General features: G+C 37.7%; 2 protein-coding genes across 9 annotated transcripts in view; one reads left to right on the forward strand and one right to left on the reverse strand.

The window, feature by feature from the left end:
• dennd3a (DENN/MADD domain containing 3a) overlaps positions 1 to 5304 on the forward strand; it is a 108036-nt gene extending 102732 nt beyond the window's left edge. For all 6 annotated transcript variants that reach the window (XM_072569924.1, XM_072569927.1, XM_072569929.1 and 3 more), the window contains one exon: positions 553 to 5304. In XM_072569924.1, coding sequence (XP_072426025.1) covers positions 553 to 747 — 195 coding nt within the window. In that variant the 3' untranslated portion in view covers positions 748 to 5304. The remainder of the gene's footprint in view (positions 1 to 552) is intronic.
• A 9771-nt stretch (positions 5305 to 15075) lies between these two features.
• Positions 15076 to 19970, reverse strand: part of LOC140476942 (solute carrier family 45 member 4-like) — a 73185-nt gene continuing 68290 nt past the window's right edge. For 2 of the 3 annotated variants that reach the window (XM_072569931.1, XM_072569932.1), the window contains exons 7-8: positions 19261 to 19472; positions 15076 to 18815 (exon numbers count right to left, since the gene is read on the reverse strand). In XM_072569931.1, coding sequence (XP_072426032.1) covers positions 18459 to 18815; positions 19261 to 19472 — 569 coding nt within the window. In that variant the 3' untranslated portion in view covers positions 15076 to 18458. The remainder of the gene's footprint in view (positions 18816 to 19260; positions 19473 to 19970) is intronic. The other variant, XM_072569933.1, reaches the window with a different exon arrangement.

Raw genomic sequence — 19970 nt, forward strand, 5'->3', positions numbered from 1 at the left:
GTTATCATTATGTTGGTAGGGTTTTATTTGCTGATTTATCTTCTACTAGCTGGTTTAATAGTATTGCTTTAAGCTGGCTATCGAGGGCTTTTGTGGCACAGTGATAGTTTCCTTACCTCTGAGCCAGAAGGTCTGGCTTAGAGTCCTATGCGCTCCAGTGGTGTGTAATAACACTAAACAGGTTGATTAGAAGATATCTTTTAATTGGGTCTTGTGGGGTCAAATATCATCTGGCTTCCACTTTTTTTTTCCCCTTTGGTTTGGAGAGAAATATTTTTAACTGTTAGATTTACTTGACTTATGTGCAATTGTGTTTCTTTTTACCAGTTTCAAATACAAAAACAATTGATTAGATGAGGTATTTGACTATTTTCTGCATGCAAAATTCTACTTACGAACAGTGAAATTTAATATTGTATGACAAAATCACAATTCTTTAAAAAAAAAGTAGAGTTTAGGTATTGCTAATGATTCTCTGTTGGAACTAGTTAATGCGATGTTGAAAGGAACATAGGTGACTAATAACATATAATTTTTAAAAACCTCTTTCAGCTCTGGATTGGAGGCAAAGTATCAGACAAAATGAGAGGGAAAATCTATGTGGTAGACACAATCAAATGCCGTGTGGAAAAGGAACTGGTGGCTCATGTAGACATGGTTCGAGCACTGTGCAGTATTGAAGACAGATATGTTATTAGTGGTGGTGGTAAAGAAGATGGGAAAGTTGCCATCTGGAATGTGGGGTAATTTATCATCTTGGCATGCCTTTTATTGTGTTGAACTTTGCTCATTTGAGGGAAGCATGCAATTCCTGTACTTCGGCCCATCTGTTCAATAATGCTTTTCAAAGTATGTCTGAAACAAAAACATAGTACTACAGAATTACTTAATGCATGCAACAGTGAGACTTGAAAATATTTTTATTTTATATGGAATCATTACAAATCTGCACTAATAAGAATGGATTTGATTTTTTCACTTTGATTCATTCCTCTTGAAATTACATAGTGCAGACAAAAAAAGTTTTAAATTGGTGCTGAAGTGGAATGATTTGAGTTAACTTGAATTGTATTATTTCCATTGCGCAATTGACCATAACTCACTTTCTACTACACTACTTTTTGATCGAATCATATATATTATTACCTTTCACATATCAAATTAACCAAAGAAAAGCTAATTAGATTGCCAAATATGCAAAATCCATAGATCAGGCAGCAACTGTGGAGAGAAATGTTTCAGGACAATGACCGAACTTGCTAAGTATTTCCAACACTTACTGTTTTTATTTCAGATTTTCTGTATTCTGCATACTATTTGTTAGTATTTAATTGCAACAATTTTATGTGTATATTTGGAATTTATTACTCATTTGTATTTTTCATGTATTCACAGTTACTAAGGGTTTTGTAGGGGTCACTCTGCAAACTAATAATTTATAAAGGGAGTGAGGAATTAAAAAAAAGTGAAGAAAGGCTATAAAAAGAAATTAATTGCAATTTAAAAGCAAAAATCAAACTTGAGCTTGAAGATTAGATGTAATATAGTTAATATATCATTAATGAGCTGCTTTCAATGCTTTTTTTCTACAAGTTTGTAGTGCTATCTAATAGTATGTACAAGATCTGAAAATATTTTTCTGATCAATTCAGTTGCTTAGGGAAACAAAACCAATATTTTTTTGCAAGTATTTTGAAAACTACAAAATGTCAATACAACACCAAGCAGTTTTTTTGAGCTTTGTCCTTTAACGGTTGAGGGGTGATTGTCTAAAACTTCTGATTTTACATCACTGCCTGTAGCGCATACTTCCATTATTCCCATGTGTCTATTATAAATTTTAATATGTTTGATCAGACATATTTTAAATAATCTGAATATAGGCATAGAATATAATTCACTGCCTTGCATCTATTATCTGCTATGTTATGCTTAACATATAAAGGCTGCTAATTGCAGAACATTATTCAACTGTTCCTAATTTTTCTTAAGTAAAAACAACCCACCTACCTCAATCTTCCAAAGAAAATTATATGATTACCAATCCCTGCCCACACAAATCAGTAAACCTATTATGATCCTGTGATTGATTTAATTGTACTTGACATAACACCATAAAAAAGGGATATCACAGTCACACAGTGGTTAGCGCTGATTTTTCATAGTGCCAGGTTCCTAGGTTCAATTCCAGCCTCAGGCCACTATCTATGTGGAGTTTGCACATTCTCCCTATGCCTGTATCCCAGTCTGAGCTAATCCCATTTGCCAGCATTTGCCTGATATCCTTCTAAACCCTCCCTATTCATGTACCAATCCAACTGCCTTTGAAATGTTGTACAAGTGCTCAATCCTTTATCTGAAATCTTTGGGCTAGTTGTTTCTTAGAATTCAGAATTTTTCAGATTTCGGAATAAATGACATTTTCACAGTGAAATAAAATAAATTACCTAACAGCAGACACACGTGTGAATAGCATGAAGGTTGAGACAGAATTGATGCCTGCCAATGCTGGGCCAAACTGCCATGTCACATCTGAGTGATGTGGTTCGAGTGGGTGTGGAATTGGGTTTGCACCCCAAAATGACACTCCACACTCTACAAAAAAATTTTGGATTTTGGAGCTTTTGAGATAAAGGATTGTGTACCTGTAATTGTACATGCTTGTTCCATACATACACAATCCTCTGCATGGAAAGGTTACCCCTCGGGTCCTTTTTTTATAAGTCTTTCCCCTCCCACATTAAACCTTTGCCCTCTAGATTTGAACTCCCCCACCACAGGAAAAAGACCTTGGTTATTCATCCTAACCATGCCAGTCATGATTTTATAAACCTGTATAAGGTCACCACTCAGTTTCCAATGCTGCAGGGGCAAAACAACACCCCAGTCTATTCATTCCCTGTAACTCAAACTGACCTGTCCCAGCAACATCCTTGGAAATCTTGTCTGCATCCTGTCAAGTTTAACACCATGCTCCCTATAGAAGAGCGACCAGATCGTATTCTAAAAGTGGTCTCACCACGTAAGGATCAGAGGGTATAATCTCAGAGTAAGAGGTCACCTAGTTATGCCAAAGGTAAGGAATTTCTTCTGTCAGAAGACAGTGAATCTGTTAATTTTTTTACCACCAGAGGGCTGATGAGGCTGGGTCATTACATATATTTCAAGCTCATAGAAATTTGTAATCAATAAGGGAATTAAGGATTATGGGGGAAAGGCAGGAAAGTGGAATTGAGATCATCAGATCAGCCATGATCTCATTGAATGGTAGAACAGACTCAATGAGCCAAATGGCCTACTTCTGCTTCTATATCTTTATAGTGTTATGAAGTTTCTGCCTTTGTTTTAATGTAAATGTTTAGCCTGGCACAGAGATATTACAATTTTTAAAACATGCAGTGAACGAAAAATGCAGCATTTGGTAAAAGTCATGCTGATTTTTTTTTATTGATAATTGCTTGGTAGTACAGAATTAAGCATTGTTAAAAAGAGAGATACTGTTGAAGATTTTCACCTTGCATTCATCAGAATTGGAATGCAAGAAACTGACTTGGAAAAAGACCAAAAATTAATATAGCATGAAACTAGAGTGCTGATTTGCTGGTCCATGGTTGACTTGGTAAATATCAATCTTAGCTGATTAAACTCATACTCCATACTAGGCAGGTAGACTCTGATTGGTTAGGGTGAAGCAACAGGGTTTTGGCTGTCTTTGTAACTCTCTTTCTTGTAACATACAGACTACGCCCGAGGGAAAGTTGCAAAGACATTTGGTGGGCTCATGATCTTTCTAGTGATATATATGATTGGATAAGGTGACCTGGGAGGACAAATCCTGTCATATGAGCTGCCCAAAGTGATGTTCCTTTACACCATTATCTATGATGTAATTGTGCAGAACATGAATTGGTCAAATGATTGAGTGTGAGCTAGTGCAGCCAATTCTTGTTTTCCACATACACTCAGAGATTACTATATATCCTGCAAAACATACATATCAAGAGCAGTATTGTGTCCATGTACTCTTTTGATTTTGCTAGCTTACTTACCACTCTAGGAAACTATTCACATTTATATTTTATCACTATATCTTGGCAATGTAATGCAACCAGTGTCTGAATCTGTTTCCATCAAACTCATGAACTTGATAGATCATGTAGTCGAGCTAAATTTCAATTATAGTAATGCGCCCTTTTGATCGAATAATGACTAATCTTCCACCCCTTGAACACTTCCAACAGTCAGTGACATGCTTGCAATGTTTGAATCCGTAGCTGCATCAAAGATTATCTTTACTCAATTTAGTAAACTCCATTCTGAGCTTAGGTTTACCATTTGAAAAGGAGGCATCAAACAAGATCCCTTTCCTTGATGTGTTAGCTAAAAAAATTGCCAATGGATTCTGTGCTAGTATCTGCCACAAGCCTACATTCAATGGTCAATATATGCATTTAATTGTAACAGTTTCATTTGCTGCAAAATAGAGCTTATCGACAAGCTCATGAATAGACATTGAGAGAGGACGTATCAAGGCTACCCGCATCAAATCATCATTCATGTGATATGTGAGTTCTGATGTTGTGATACATTCTTGCTCCATTTCCCATGGCATTGCTCTGACAATTCAGATGTTACCTGCCTTTAATCAGCTCATTATGACTGACATTTAAAAGATCTTGCTGCATCTCTATGCTAATTAGTCAGAACTCTCTTCTCATGCTGTATATGTTTTTATTGTTGGAACAAATACATGTAAAATGTTTGTTATATTGCTCAATCACCCAATGCAAGCACCAATATTCCATTTTTTAAACGCAGCTCAAAATGGCTTTTTAATTAGCGTTTTAGTAGTTTGAAAGAACTCATGTCAGTTATTAATAAAAAATAAATAAATTTTATCCCAGGAGTATTATTGAAGTCATAATAGAAAAAGGTATTTAACGTTTTACCCACAGAGGGATTGTTCTTTTCTTATCAAAGAGGTTACTACATGTTTGTTATTACCTGTTACAGTACATTATTTCAGATAGTTAGGCTGTTAAATAGAATGTTTTTTAAACCACAATGTAACTGATGGTAAGCCGAAGCAAAATTAGCTGCATTTAGTGAGTGCGATCAAAACCAAAATAAGTTTCTTTAATGGGCCATATAAAATGGTTATTTTCACAAATGTTAAATTGAAATTGTTATATAAATACAAAATGCTTTGTACATTAATGTTTTTTTAATGCAGCACTGGTCATATCTCATACTTGTATTTCTCAGATATTGCATATTTTTAATAAATACAACTCTTATAATAAAGACCAACTACTATCTTTTTTGTTTCAGAAGCAAAAGCTTGACTCTGAATTTCTGAACTATTGCTAATGGCATTTTGTAGAATCCAAATGAGATGATTTCGGTTGCATTTTGTGAGAATGGTAGAACAGAAGGAACCACTTTCCCTACAAGCGGCTAATTGGACGGTAGATTAGTGAACAGTTGCCAATGACTAAGACCGTTCACAGCTAACAGCTGTGTGATTGATTAGAGTCATAGAGATGTGCAGCACTGAAACAGACGCTTGGTCCAACTCGGCCATACCAACCAGATGTCCTAACCTAATCTAGTCCCATTTGCTAGCACTTGGCCCATACCCCTCTAAGCTATTCATATACCTGTCCAGATGCCTTTTAAATGTTGTAATTTTTTTCAACCTCTACCACTTCCTCTAGCAGCTCATTCCATACATATACCACCCTCTGTGTGAACAAGTAGCCCCTTAGGTCTGTTTTTAAATTTTTCCCCTCTTCCCCCTAAACCTATGCCCTCTCATTCTGAACTTGCCCACCCTAGGGAAATTTGTCTATTTAACCTCTCCATGCCCTTCATGAATTTGTAAACCTCTACAAGGTCACCCTTCTGCCTCTGACAGTCCATGGAAAACAGCCTCTCCTGATAGCTCAAATCCTCCAACATTAGTAACATTCTTATGAAACTCTAAAAGGTTCAGAAAAGATTTACAATATCCTTCCAATAGGAAGGAGGCCAGAATTACAACTAATATTCCAAAAGTGGCCTAACCAATGTCTTGTACATGACAAAGTGAGGACTGCAGATGCTGGAGATCAGAGCTGAAAATGTGTTGCTGGAAAAGCGCAGCAGGTCAGGCAGCATCCAAGGAACAGGAGAATCGACGTTTTGGGCATCAGCCCTTCATGCTTGTACATGACATCCAAACTCCTAAACTCAATGCTGTGACCAATAAAGCAAAGCCTATCAAATACTGCCTTTACTATCCTATCTACCTGTGACTTGACTTTCAAGGAACTATGAACCTGCACCCCAAGGTCACTTTGTTCAGCAATAGGCCCCAGGACTTTACCATTAACTACACAAGTCCTGCTCTGATTTGCCTTTCCAAAATGTAGCACCTCACATTTATCTAAACTAAATTCCGTCTGCCACTCCATAGCCCATTGCCCCAGCTGATAAAGATCCTATTGTACTCTGAGGTAACCTTCTTCACTGTCCACTACACCTCCAATTTTGGTGTAATCTGCAAAACTTACTAACTATACCTCCTATGTTCACATCCACATCATTTATATAAATGAAAAGCAGCGGACTCAGCACCAATATATTATCCAGTTCAAACTGGATGGTTGCACCTGGGCAGGACTAGAACTAGGAGGGTTTAAACTGAAATAATAGGGAGATTGGAATCTATGCACAGAAATGGAATAGAGGGAAATGACAGGAAAAACAGAAGACAGAATGGGAAATAAGAAAAGAGCAGAGAATCAAAGGGCAATTTTTTTTTGCCCGAAACATCGATTTCCCTGCTCCTTGGATGCTGCCTGACCTGCTGTGCTTTTCCAGCACCACTCTAATCAAGACTCTGATTTCCAGCATCTGCAGTCGTCACTTTTGCCTCCAAAATTAGAACATGACCACAGTGCAAGAAAATGGAACAGGACTGAGAATGTCTTTTTTTCTAAAAAAAAGGCTTCTGGCTTGGAGCATTCACAATGAAGCGGATAAATTAATCGCACAAATTAATATAAGAAATTCTTATCTTAACATTCTAAATCTTCCATGTCCTTCTACACAGTAAACACTGATGCATATATTCATTTAGTATCTCTCCTTCCTCCTGCAGCCTCACACAAAGGCTGCCTTGTTGATCTTTGAGGGGCCCTATTCACTCCCTAGGTACCCTTTTGTCATTAATGTATTTGTAAAAGCCCCTTGGATTCTCCTTAACCCTATTTGCCAAAGCTATCTCACACCCCCTTTTTGCCTTCCTGATTTCCCTCTTAAGTACATTCCTACTGCCTTTATATTCTTCTCAGGACTCACTCCATCTATCTTGTCTATATCTGACACATGTTTCCTTTTTCTTAATCAAATCCTCAATTTCTTTAGTCATCCAGCATTCCCTATACCTACCAGCCTTCCCTTTCACCCTGACAGGAAAATACGCTCTCTGGACTCTCTTTTATCTAATTTCTGAAGGCTTCCCATTTCCCTGCGAACATCTGCACCCAATCAGCTTTTGAACTGTCAAAACTACCCTTCCTCCAACTTAGAACTTCAAGTGTTAGATCTGGTCTATCCTTTTCCATCACTATTTTAAACTAATGGAATTACAGTCACTGGCCCCAAAGTGCTCCCCTACTGACACCTCAGTCACCTGCCCTGCCTTATTTCCCAAGAGTAGGTCAAGTTTTGCACCTTCTCTAGTAGGTACATCCACATACTGAATCAGAAATTTTTCTTGTACACACAACAAATTCCTCTCCATTTAAACTCATTAACACTATGGCAGTCTATATTTTGAAAGTTAAAATCCCCTACCATAACTACCCTATTATTCTTACAGAAAGCTGTGATCTCCTTAGAAATTTGTTTCTCAATTTCCTTCTGACTATTAGGGGGTCTACAATATAATCCCAGTAAGGTGATCATCCCTTTCTTATTTCTCAGTTCCACCCAAATGACTTAGGACGTATTTCTGGGAATATCCATCCCCAGTACAGCTGTAATACTACCCCTTATCAAAAAACACCAATCCCCCCTCCCCTCTTGCCTCCCTTTCTATTGTTCATGTAGTATTTGTATCCTGGAACATTAAACTGCCAGTCCTATCCATCCCTGAGCCAGGTTTCTGTAATTGCTATGATATCCCAGTCCCATGCTCCTAACCATGCTCCGAGTTCATCTGCATTGAAATAAATGCAGTCTAATTTATCAGTCCTACCTTGTTCTCTGCTTTGTCTCTGCCTGCTCTGACTGTTTGACTCGCTTCTGTTCTTAATTGTACCAGTCTCAGATTGATCTATTTCCTCACTATCTCCCTGGGTTCCACCCCTCCACCTTCGTAGTTTAAATCCTCCCAAGCAGTTCTAGCAAATCTCCCTGTCAGTATATTAGTCCCCTTCCAATTTAGGTGCAATCCGTCCTTTTGTACAGGTCACTTCTACCCCAAAAAAGCTTCCAATGGTCCAAAAATGTTAATCCTTCTCCCATACACCAGCTTCTCAGCCATGCATTCATCTGCTCTATCCTCCTATTCCTGACCTCACTAGCTCATAGCACCGAGAGTAATCCAGATATTACTATTCTTATGGTTAGATCTCATGGAATACAGGGAGAACTAGCCATTTGGATACAGAACTGGCTCAAAGGTAGAAGACAGAGGGTGGTGGTGGAGGGTTGTGACCAATGGAGTGCCACAAAGATTGGTCTGGGTCTACTATTTTCGTCATTTATATAAATGATTTGGATATGAACATAGGAGGTATAGTTAGTAAGTTTGCAGATGACACCAAAATCGGAAGTGTAGTGGACAGCGAAGAAGCTTATCTCAGATTACAATGGGATCTTGATCAGATGGGCCAGTGGCAGATGGAGTTTAATTTAGATAAATGTGAGGTGCTGCATTTTGGGAAAGCAAATCTTAGCAGGACTGATACACGTAATGGTAAGATCCTAAGGAGTGTTGTTGAACATAGGTATCTTGGAGTGCAGGTTCATAGCTCCTTGAAAGTGGACTCGCAGGTAGATAGGACAGTGAAGAGTATTGGTCAGAGTATTGAGTACAGGACATTGGTTAGGCCACTGTTGGAATATTGCGTGCAATTCTGGTCTCCCTCTTATTGGAAATCATGGTTGATTGGTTGTTATCTTCCAAAATCATATAGTTCTCTGAACAATTACTACGGATGGTAGCTATGTATTTTTAGAAAAGGATCTAGAGAGAAAATAGGGAATTATAGATTGGTTAGCTTGACATCAGAAGTGGGGAAATTCCCATAGATAAGGTTTATAAGCAAAGCAGTTGGGGAAAGAAGCGAAAGGATCAGAAAGAGTAAACATGGAGTTATAAAAGGGAAATCATGCTTGACGAATCTACTCATTGTAACTAGTAAAGTTAGTAAGGGGGGTCTTGGATGTGGTTTACTGACTTTCAGAAGGTGTTTGCTAAATTCCTACATACGAGATTAGCATGTAAAACCAGAGCACATTGAATTGAGGTTGTGTATTGATATAGATAGAAAACTGGTTGGCAGACAGGAAACAAGGTGGAAATAAACAGCAGGTTATAGTCCAACAGGTTTAATTGGAAGCACACTAGCTTTCGGAGTGACGCTCCTTCATCAGGTGGTTGTCTTACAATAGTGTCCTCCACAACCACCTGATGAAAGAGCGTCGCTCCGAAAGCTAGTGTGCTTCTAATTAAACCTGTTGGACTATAACCTGGTGTTGTGTGATTTTAAACTTTGTACACCCCAGTCCAAACCAGCATCTCCAAATTATAAACGAGCAGGTCTTTCTTCGAATGGCAGGTAGTGACAAGGGTCATGCAGGGACCCCAACTATTCATGATTTATATCAATGATTTAGATAGGGATCTAAATGTAATATCTGCAGGTTTGGGAAGTGTCCTGTGTCAGTATTGCAGTGAGGCAGGCTGAGAAAGAGCCCCATAGTCAGCATTGCAGTGAGGAGCAATGTACCCCCCATAAAACCCAAGCTGAGCCTCAATGAACAGATTATTACTATGTAGGTGGCCATTTGATAGTACCATTAATGACCCAATTTATCCCAAAAGAACTGAACTCCAGAAGTGATGAGAGAGTGACTGCCCTTGCCATCAGGACCACGTTTGACCGAATGTGACATTAATAAGTCCTAACAAAAATGGAGTCAATGAGAATCTAGGAAAACTCTGTTGCTTAGAGTTCTATCAGGCATGTAGGAAAATGGTCAGGGTTGTTAGAGGTAACTCACGTCAGCTCCAGGACATCTCTGCAGGAGTTCCTCACAGTAGCATCCGAGGCACAACCATCTCCAGCTGTACCATCAATGACCTTCCCTCCATTTCAAGGGCAGAAGTTCACCGATGATTATACAACGTTCAGGACAATTTACGACTCCTCAGATACTGAAGTAGTCCATCTCCAAAGACAATACGACATAGAAAACATCCAGGCTTGGGCTGACAAGTAACATTCATACCATACAAAATGTACTGCAGAAATTCACCAAAGATCTCTGGACAACACTTTCCAAACCACAGTGGCTCAGTGGTTAGAATTGATGCCTCAACACCAGGGATCCAGATTTAATTTCAGCCTTGGGTGACTGCACATTTACTTGTTCTCCCTGTGCACGAGTTTTCCTGTAGGTGCTCTGGTTATCTCCCACAGTCCAAAAGGTGTAGATTAGGTTGATTGTCTATGGTAAACGCAGGGTTACAGGGATGGGGTGGGGAACTGGGTCTGGGTGGATTGCTATCTGGAAGGTTGGCACAAACTCAAATAGCCTCTTTCTGCACTGCAGGAATTCTAATGAAACCACTTGCATCTAAGGAGGACAAAGGCAGGAGAGACATGGGAACACAATTACCTGCATGTTCCCTTCTGTGCCACTCGTCGCCTGACTTAGAAATATATGTGTTGCTGGAATTCTCTCCCTTATGGCATTGTGGGTCTGTTCAACGTGAACTGCAGCAGTTCAAGATGGTAGCTCACTATTAATTTCTCAAGGATAGTGAGGACAGGCAATAAACACTGGTCAGGCAACAATACCCACATCTCAAGTGAATTTAAAAAAAGCTTTACTGAAGATGAGCTGATAAGGTTGTAACTAACAGGACATACCTAGACAACGTTTCTTGTTGGGTAGATCGAAAAAAAATGTTTTAGTTAGGAATGAGGTCAATTCACCCATCAAGTCACTTCAGAGCCACATTATTTGCTTTTGGAGACTAAGGCAGACCAGTTATGGACATTAGTAAACCAGTTTCATTGTCGCCATTAAGACTACCCTCTGATTCCAGATATATTAATAAAATTTATTTTAACTGATTTTGAATTTAAGTTGAAATCTTTTGAACTCATGCGTATAGCATTAGCTGTGACCTCTGGATTAATGGTCTAATAATACTAATAGTGTCACCATCCCCTTAGGGAACTTCTTCATTGTTAAAGATATTAAGTCAGAACTGAAATCCTTTGCTCCATTATTACTGAACTGCAACAAGAGGTGTGTTTTTCTGCTTTGCCACTGGAGGGACACATTGTAACTACCAAACTGTTATAAAAGAATAATTGTCAAAATCCTCCCATATTCTTTTCTATAACTTTTCTATAACTTTTAAAACTTCACTGCAGAACCAGTTACACTGTATGCCTAGGGCTTGTTATACAACCTGCAGTGTTTGTGTAGGGCAGGGTCACTCTCAATGTGAAAAAAACCATTCCAATCAGGAGCATTAATGCCATTCAATAGAAGTACATTCCAAAATACAGACACTGAAGGATTCTGCTTCATGTGGCTCTTGTGCTGCTGAAATATATTTGATCTTCGGAGCATACTGGGCTGTGTTTTGGAAGGCAGGTATTAGTGTGCCCCACTGCCAATGTTGCCATTTTTCTTTCTTTAGCACGTCTCAAACTGGAGTTTTTTTTGAAGAAATAACGAAGACAATTGATGAGGGTAGAGCGGTGGATGTGATCGATACTGACTTTAGTAAGTTGTTTGACAAGGTTCCTTATGGCAGACTGGTTAGCAAAGTTAGATCACATGAAATACAAACAGAAATAGCCTTTTGAATACAGAATTGGTTTGAAGGTAGAAGAGACAGGGTGGTAGTAGAGGGTTGCTTTTCAGACTGGAGGCCTGTGACACAAGGTTCAGTGCTACGTCCACTGGTTTTCTGTCATTTATAGAAATTATTTGAACGCAAACAGAGGAGGTATAGTTCATAAGTTTGCAGATGACATCAAAATTGGAGGTGCAGTAGGCAGCAAAGAAGGCTACCTCAGATTACAACAGGATCTCAAGCTAGGCCAATGATCGACAGATAGTGTTTAATTTAAATAAATGGGAGGTGCTGCATTTTAGAAAGGCAAATCAGAGCAGAACTTGTACATTTAATGGAAAAGTTCTGGGAAGCATTGCTGAACAAAGACCTTCCAGTTCAGGTTCACAATTCCTTGAAAGTGGAGTCATAGGTAGATAGGATAGTGAAGGCAATGTTTGGTACACTTCATTGATAACAGCATTGAGTATAGGAGTTGGGAGGTCACTTTGCAGCTGTACAGGACATGGGTTAGGCCACTTTTGGAACAGTGTGCGCAATTCTGTTTCCCTTATCAGGAAGAATATTGTGAAACTTGAAAGGGTTCAGAAAAGATTTGCAAGGATGTTGCCAGGGTAGGATTTTAAATATAGGAGAGGCCTGAATGGCTAACTGTTTTCCCTGGAGCAGAGGCTGAGGGGTGAGCTTGAGGTTTATAAAATCATGAAAGGCATGGATAGGATAAATAGACAAGGTCTTTTGCCTGGGATGGGGGGAGTCCAGAACTAGAGGGCATAGGTTTAGGGTGAGAGGGGGAAGATTAAAAGGGACCGAAGGGGCAACATTTTCATGCAGGTGATGAGTGTATGGAATGAACTACCAGAGGAAATTGGGGAGGCTGGTACAATTACAACATTTACAAGGCATCTGGGTAGGTATATGAACAGGAAGGGTTGAGGCGGGGGGGGGGGGGGGGGGGAAAGATATGGGCCAAATACTGGCAAATGGGACTAGATTTGGTTAGGATATCTTGTTGGCATGGACAATTTAGACAGAAGGGTCCATTTCCATGCTGTACATAATGACTCAAATGTTCAAAATCAACAGATTACAAGGCAAACTGTCAATCATTCTAACAATATAGGGATGGCTTCCCAAATCAGTCCTTTGCACAAAGTTTGGCACAGTGGTTAGCACTGCTGCCTTTCAGCACCAGGGACACAAATTCAATGCCACACTTGGCAACTATGTGTGAGGCTTGCACGTTCTCCCCATGTTTGAGAGGGTTTCTTCCAACAGTCCAAAGATGTGTAGCTTAGGTGGATTAACCATGGGAAATGTAGGGATAGGTTAGGGAGTGGGGCTGGTGTGGTCTCGATGGGCTGAATGGCCTGTTTCTACACAGTAGGGATTCTGGGATCTAAAAATGACTCAGAAGTGCTAGTGCAATATTCAAAATTAGCTATGTGCCATAATTCACAGTATCAGAGTTTATATTCTTTCCTAGATGTTGTTTAAGGGTTTATGGGAATATGGTTTCACATGATGCATGGATGCAAAAATATTGAGACAAAAATGGGAAGGATTCTTATGGTACACTGGTAACGAACCAGGAAGCCTATGTTGAAGCATGACCTGCTCCAAAGGTGTGGAATAGCACCTCTGAGCAGGTTGATAGAGAAAATAACTTCCAAACTTCCTGTTCGAATTGCAAAGGGCAGAGGACAGACTAGCCAAACCGCTTTTGCGGATGGCAGTATGTGCACAATTAGCTGAAAGCCTGTTCCTTTGCTATGATGAATGACTCCACACCAAAAAAGAAGATTTTGTGGAGCACATCAACCCCAGCTAGATTAATATTCAGTTTTGGATGCTGCATAAGAGATGAAATAAAAACAATACAAAAAAGTTTGGAATATGATGTCATCTAGATTATAGTATTATAAAGTTTAAAGTTTAACAGCTCTCCATCCTAACAATTGGAGAGAGAATTAGGTCCTTTTTTTCTCTAGAAAAAAATGTAGACCTCAAGGACATTTGATTACATTGTTTAAAATACTGTAGGGTCTGAGACTGCACAAGCAAACTATTTGAATGAGAAATCTTAGGGAGAACTAAATTTGATGGCATCAAGTAGTTTTTTCAATGCCTAGAGTATTAGTAACCTGCAGAACAAATTGTCCACTTGTGCAATGACTGAATTCACTGCCAGCACTCAAAGGCGCAAGAACACCTTGGTAGATTTTTTATTACAGAAGGTTTTATTTTGTTCTATGCAAGAGCTGCCTACAGGTGCACATGGGAGCCCACATGCTTAATTACCATAGGGTCACATGAACAGGCTTAAATGTTACATTTCTGAAAGAATGTCATGAATTTAAAAAAAAAAAATCAAGAACAGCATATTAAAGAGGAACAAGGGTAAGATGCACAGTGTTGAGATGACAGATATAGTGCAACCAGAAAGGCATGGGGTTATCAAAAATATGGCTACTTACCCTTTGCAAGGGTAAAGATGCAAAATATGAAACTGGGAAGGAGAAAACAGTAAGTGAAGGGAAAATGAAGGATGGAGGAGAAAGGAGAAATAAATGGTAAAGACAGAATACAGAACACAACCTCAGCCAATAAGTAGCTAGCTTAAACATTTAACTATAAAATTGCAGCAATTTAGAATTTATATCAATCATGAACAGGATCAAGGTGTTCAGATAATAAACCAAGCGGAACAGTCAATAACTACACAGTCTGAACTTCGGCATCCTCGAAAGAAACCACTCCAGGTTAGTGCAGAATTAAAAAAGTTGGTGGAGCAATTTGAGTTTTGCATTCTGGTCAACTGCCAGTACATTTGATGTCTTGCACAATGCAGTGGATGTTTATTTGCAGTTAAGCAAATTTATCAGGAGATAATCTACAGGTCAGCAAATCTCAACCAGTCAGGAGTATGAACTATGTAACAAAGAAACAGCAGTAGAACTAAGTGCACATTGACAAAAATATTTTCACTGAAATTTTTATTTTTCATGAAATAGAATATATTGAAACACTATATGGAAGAATAGAATTTTTCTAATTTTCTTTTAAAATCAATTGAGTACAGTTAAAATGGAAAGTGCTTAACAAAGTCACTGTTTCATGCAATGACTCATTTTCAATTTGTCCAACAAAAAAAGCTTGAAAATATAGAAATAAGTCTATGCCATTAAGTCACTCATTTCATTCTATCTTACACATTCTTTGCTTTCATCCCTTTTTTTAACAACTAAAGCATGTGTTTAACACATTTAATATTTCCACTCAGCAAGAGCTATAGTGCCCCAACTTAATAAGTTGATTAAAAAAAGCAGTCATCTTTTGGCCAGTTCACTACGGAACCATATTTAAAATGAGATGCCTTTGTAGAAGCAATTGGTATATATTGGAGGCATTTGATGTGTTTCCCCCATCATTCCATCTAAGTGCAGTTCAATAATTACAAGGTGACAGTAGCCACCTAAAATCCATAGACCTATTAACATAGATAAATTTGGTGAACCTTAAATATACAGAAGAGAAACACCATTTACATGCTGTGCAAATCTGGAGCAATCACCAGCGTTTTGGCATTTTTCAGCTGTTTGTGGATGGGTCAAATGCAAGATCTTTGTGGCATGTTAATTAAAACAAACAAGCCGGCCATTCTCCATAATTGAAGAGTTTTTTTTGAAGACAAACATGCTCACATTCTACATTATCAACTGGATACATTTTACTGGTGGTGCAACCAAGCTCAATTCTTTGTATTAAGTGAAAAGTCATACTATTAAACAAGATGTATTCATTGTCAATAAATAAATTTAAATTTGTATTTGAATAGCTTTCTTCCCACATTCTGTCCCATCATAGGACAGAGGTTACAAATTGCATCGAGTATTCATAAAATACTGCACATTCCCATTATTTTCAAAGTCCAGTTTGAATGGTGAGAAGTTCCACTTTTGCTGGACATGAGTTAGCTACAGATTTATAATTTTGACAAGCTCAGAAAAATCAAAGAGCATTACACTTTAATTTATTCCCATAAAAGTATAAAAAGAAAGCTAACTTTTATAAAATTCAAGGAAGATACCGGTTTTAAAAACAACTCAAATATAAACTGCACCCAACACAAGTTAGCATTTTGGTAGGTTGGGTCTGGTAAAGTCAGTAGTATTTTAAAACAAAAAAAAACTCAAAATACAATTGCAAAATAAATAGGATCTTGAAATATGTTTAAAAGTATTTCGATGTCGACCTGTGTGTAATTTTTCTGTTGCATTGCCATAGCATTTCAATAAACCATGTATACTACATTCAGAGTTCTGCTTTAGTAGTCAGCATAATGATGCTACAGAACCAACATGTTGAACTACAGAATCTGAAAAATGTCCTTCCTTCGTCATCTTCTATTTGGTTTGACTAATGGTGCCTTTGTTCCAAACACATCCTTGCACTGCACCCAAACTTCAAGTACTAGCAATGAACTTTAGAACAGAGATTTTACCAGCAATATCATTGTTTTCCTGGTGATGAAAAAGCACAGTTTCGGCATGCATTCAGAAGTCTATTTTACAAAGATCGATAAATTATTGCAACATTTATTTGATTCGTCTGCACGCAACAAAAAGAAAACAAAGGTTGCAGCACTCTACTTCCTCAGAGAGAGAATGATGTTTTAGTGGGTGCAGTCCAGATTATTCCTGAAAAGATTGAAGTTTTACAAGTAGCTTTCTTTTACTCCAAGATGAAGAGTTCCTGTACAAATTACTTTTATGCTGCATTTCGCTGTCCTTTCCTGGTAGTGATAGACAAATTTCAACCCACCTCAATTTTATCTACAAAAACTAGGCCACATTTAGTTTCAGACTCCTTTAGCCCCAGATTAATTTTCAAAAAGACTGACATTTCTTGAACTTTCATCCAGTGGTAAAATATAACCTTAATTGGGCTACTGGAATCGGTTTTCCTATTGATAGAATTTCAGATATAAATTGTTTTCCTCAATAGAAAGGGATTTGCTAAACCACTCCTTCTAGACTAGTGCATTGGAACTCAGTTGGAAATACCACAAACTCAAAAGCAGTCTCAAACCAAATTAAAGCTATGAATCCATATTGGGAGCAGTGAAGACACCCCATCAGTCTGAAAGAGGAAAAAAAGTCAAAAGAGACTAGCAGGAACAGTCCTATCTTGTAAAATTAAAAACTCATTATAACACGTACAGACATTGATGAACAGAACTTTGTATGAAAGAGTAAAACCATACAGTTTGAACATGTACATGTCTAGCTCGCAGAGTACAAGAAATTCACAAAGATAGATCTTTTTCACAACTCAGTAAGGATTTGTAAACCCTATGTATTTTTGGGGCAATTTCTTCACTTAGTCTTGATTTAATCAATTGTGTTGGCGTTCACATCAGATGTTTGATCTCCACTTCTTCCATTGAAGATAAAAAACAAAGATAGTATTACAGTATAAATTTCTCCTTTCAAAATCTAAGGAAAACCTGGACAGCTGCTACATAGAATAAGGTAATAACAGCATAGGGTCATTTACAAGAGATCAATTTTCTGGTTGCCTATCAGAGAACATTAGACAAAACAGTCTCAGCTATTTAATACAAATGTTCTATGTCTAAGACAGCTGTCTATTTCACACAACTTATTCTTCATATGGCTTGCCACAATTAGTTAATAAGTAAAGCCAGTTAATGATGCTCATCTGGTTTGAGAAAATATGGTTACTGATTGCTTCCTAGATTTATAGGGAGAAATAAAATATGTTTGTAGCTTATCTGATTGAAGGTGACATAAAAAGGCATCATGCCATTTGAAAAAATTAAAACTGCCCAGGAAAGTAATTAGACTATAACTGATATTTCCACACTAAAATCAATGGCACCTTACTGTTCAAAATTACAATTTTAACATTCCAATTTTGCCAAGATTGAAACTGTAAAAATTCAGCCCATAGGTATAACAAATATTAATGGACTTTTCAAAGTGGCTTTTTAGGAAATAGATTGACGAGGGAAATTAGAAAAACTTTACTAGTTACAAAATGGTATGTTTGCAGTCAATCAAGGCAACTTTTTCCCCTGAATGGACTAGCCACCTTTGGTACATCAACACATATCTTTGAAAAGTTTTCACTTCAAACTTATTTTTAAAATAAAATGTCCGTGAAACCATTTTGCTTCATAGTACACAATACCTGATTGCTGGGGCAAACTTTTACCAGAACCTAATGGAGTTTAGTTTTTGTTTGTTTTTTGCAAGGTGGGTTAAGACTGCAGGAGGACAGGAATTCATTGCATATGTCGGATCATGCAATTTCTGGAATGCTTTGCTAATGTGCCAGTTCACACAGCTGACTCAATTTCCAAGTCAGAGATGGTGCCTTTACGAGTCAGCTTCAAAACAACTGGCTTCTCTGTATTTTTGTCTGCTTCTGAAACTGCCATAAGAGTCTCTCTATTATCTTCCTCTCCTCGGTCCTGCTGATTCTCTGGATATATGACAAGAAATAAGGCAGACAAAAAGCCAAGAAATGAACCAATGGATGCCACAATAGGGATGACTCGAACTGAACCAACAGCTTCCACCACACTGCCTAGTGCTGATGCTACCAGTATTTGGGAAATATAAACTTGGCAGGACAGGATTGCACAATCTATACCAAAGCCTCTCTTGGAGTTTCCAGGGCTGTGATTCCTATACTGCAAAAAAGAAAAAAAAAAAGGAGAAATTTTTACTAGGCTAGTTAATAAAGATTCATCAACAGGAAAAATATAAATCAACACCAATTTGAAAATTAAGTCAAACAATTTAAATACTAGATGGCTCAAGCCCACTAATTGTGCACATTACAAACAGCAAGAACTTTTGTCTGTCCAAATTTAAATTGCATTTATAAATTATCCAATAATTCAACAACATAAGCTTGTTTAGTGCTTTCTGGTTTCAATCAGACTCAAATGCTCAATCCTGTTATATGTCATTCAGTACATTGAGCAACAGAGCGAAGGATCAGCTGTACTCAAGTCTAATTAATTGTACTGAAATTTGCAACCCACATTTAGATTAAACTACTTTAGAAATACTGTCACCAAGTACTACAACTCTAAAAATATGATAGCAAAAAAATTTAAATATGCTGCTTACCGTTTTCATTTCATGGTATTGCCCAAGAAGAGCATATGGACAATAAGAGATACTCATAGACACTATGCCCATAGTACTGATCATTATCATTGCCACATAAACATTTGGAAAAATAGCCATCACTGCAGTACCAATTGAAAACCCCAGCGTTCCCAGTATGTAGATAACTTTAATGCTCAAATCATAATTGTCCAGGTACTTTTGCAAAATAGCTGCAAAGCAAAGAAAAATAAAATTGGCAATTTGTGAAAACAAACAAGATACATTATAAATGTGAAGAGAGAAAATGGATTTCAATTAAGAGCTTCCAACATATGAAAATTAAAGTCACTGTTTTCCCAGATAATTTAGTTTTAACATTCTGACTATACTCACTCAGTTAAAAAGCTAGTTGCCCTGATCTTTTCATACCTGCCAATCTTTACAGAATGGAGGAAAGGGAAATTGCCCAATATCAACTTGTTTTGCACAGCTCAACTTGCAATATATGCTCAGCAAACTGAATTCATGTGATACATGTGCAAACTAGTCAAAAAATGAGAACATCTACATTCCAACAGTGTTTGCCATTTAGTTTTAATATTTTTTGGTACAATTTACTGCTCAAGTATAGAGGCATATTTACTGACCCTTTTAACATTTTAATACTGTTATGACCAACTAGTTGTTTTCCAGAAGCAATCGCCAAAGTCTATCTTTTAGAAAGCAAT

This window comes from Chiloscyllium punctatum, chromosome 5 (genome assembly GCF_047496795.1).
Source record: "Chiloscyllium punctatum isolate Juve2018m chromosome 5, sChiPun1.3, whole genome shotgun sequence".
NCBI lineage: Eukaryota > Metazoa > Chordata > Chondrichthyes > Orectolobiformes > Hemiscylliidae > Chiloscyllium > Chiloscyllium punctatum.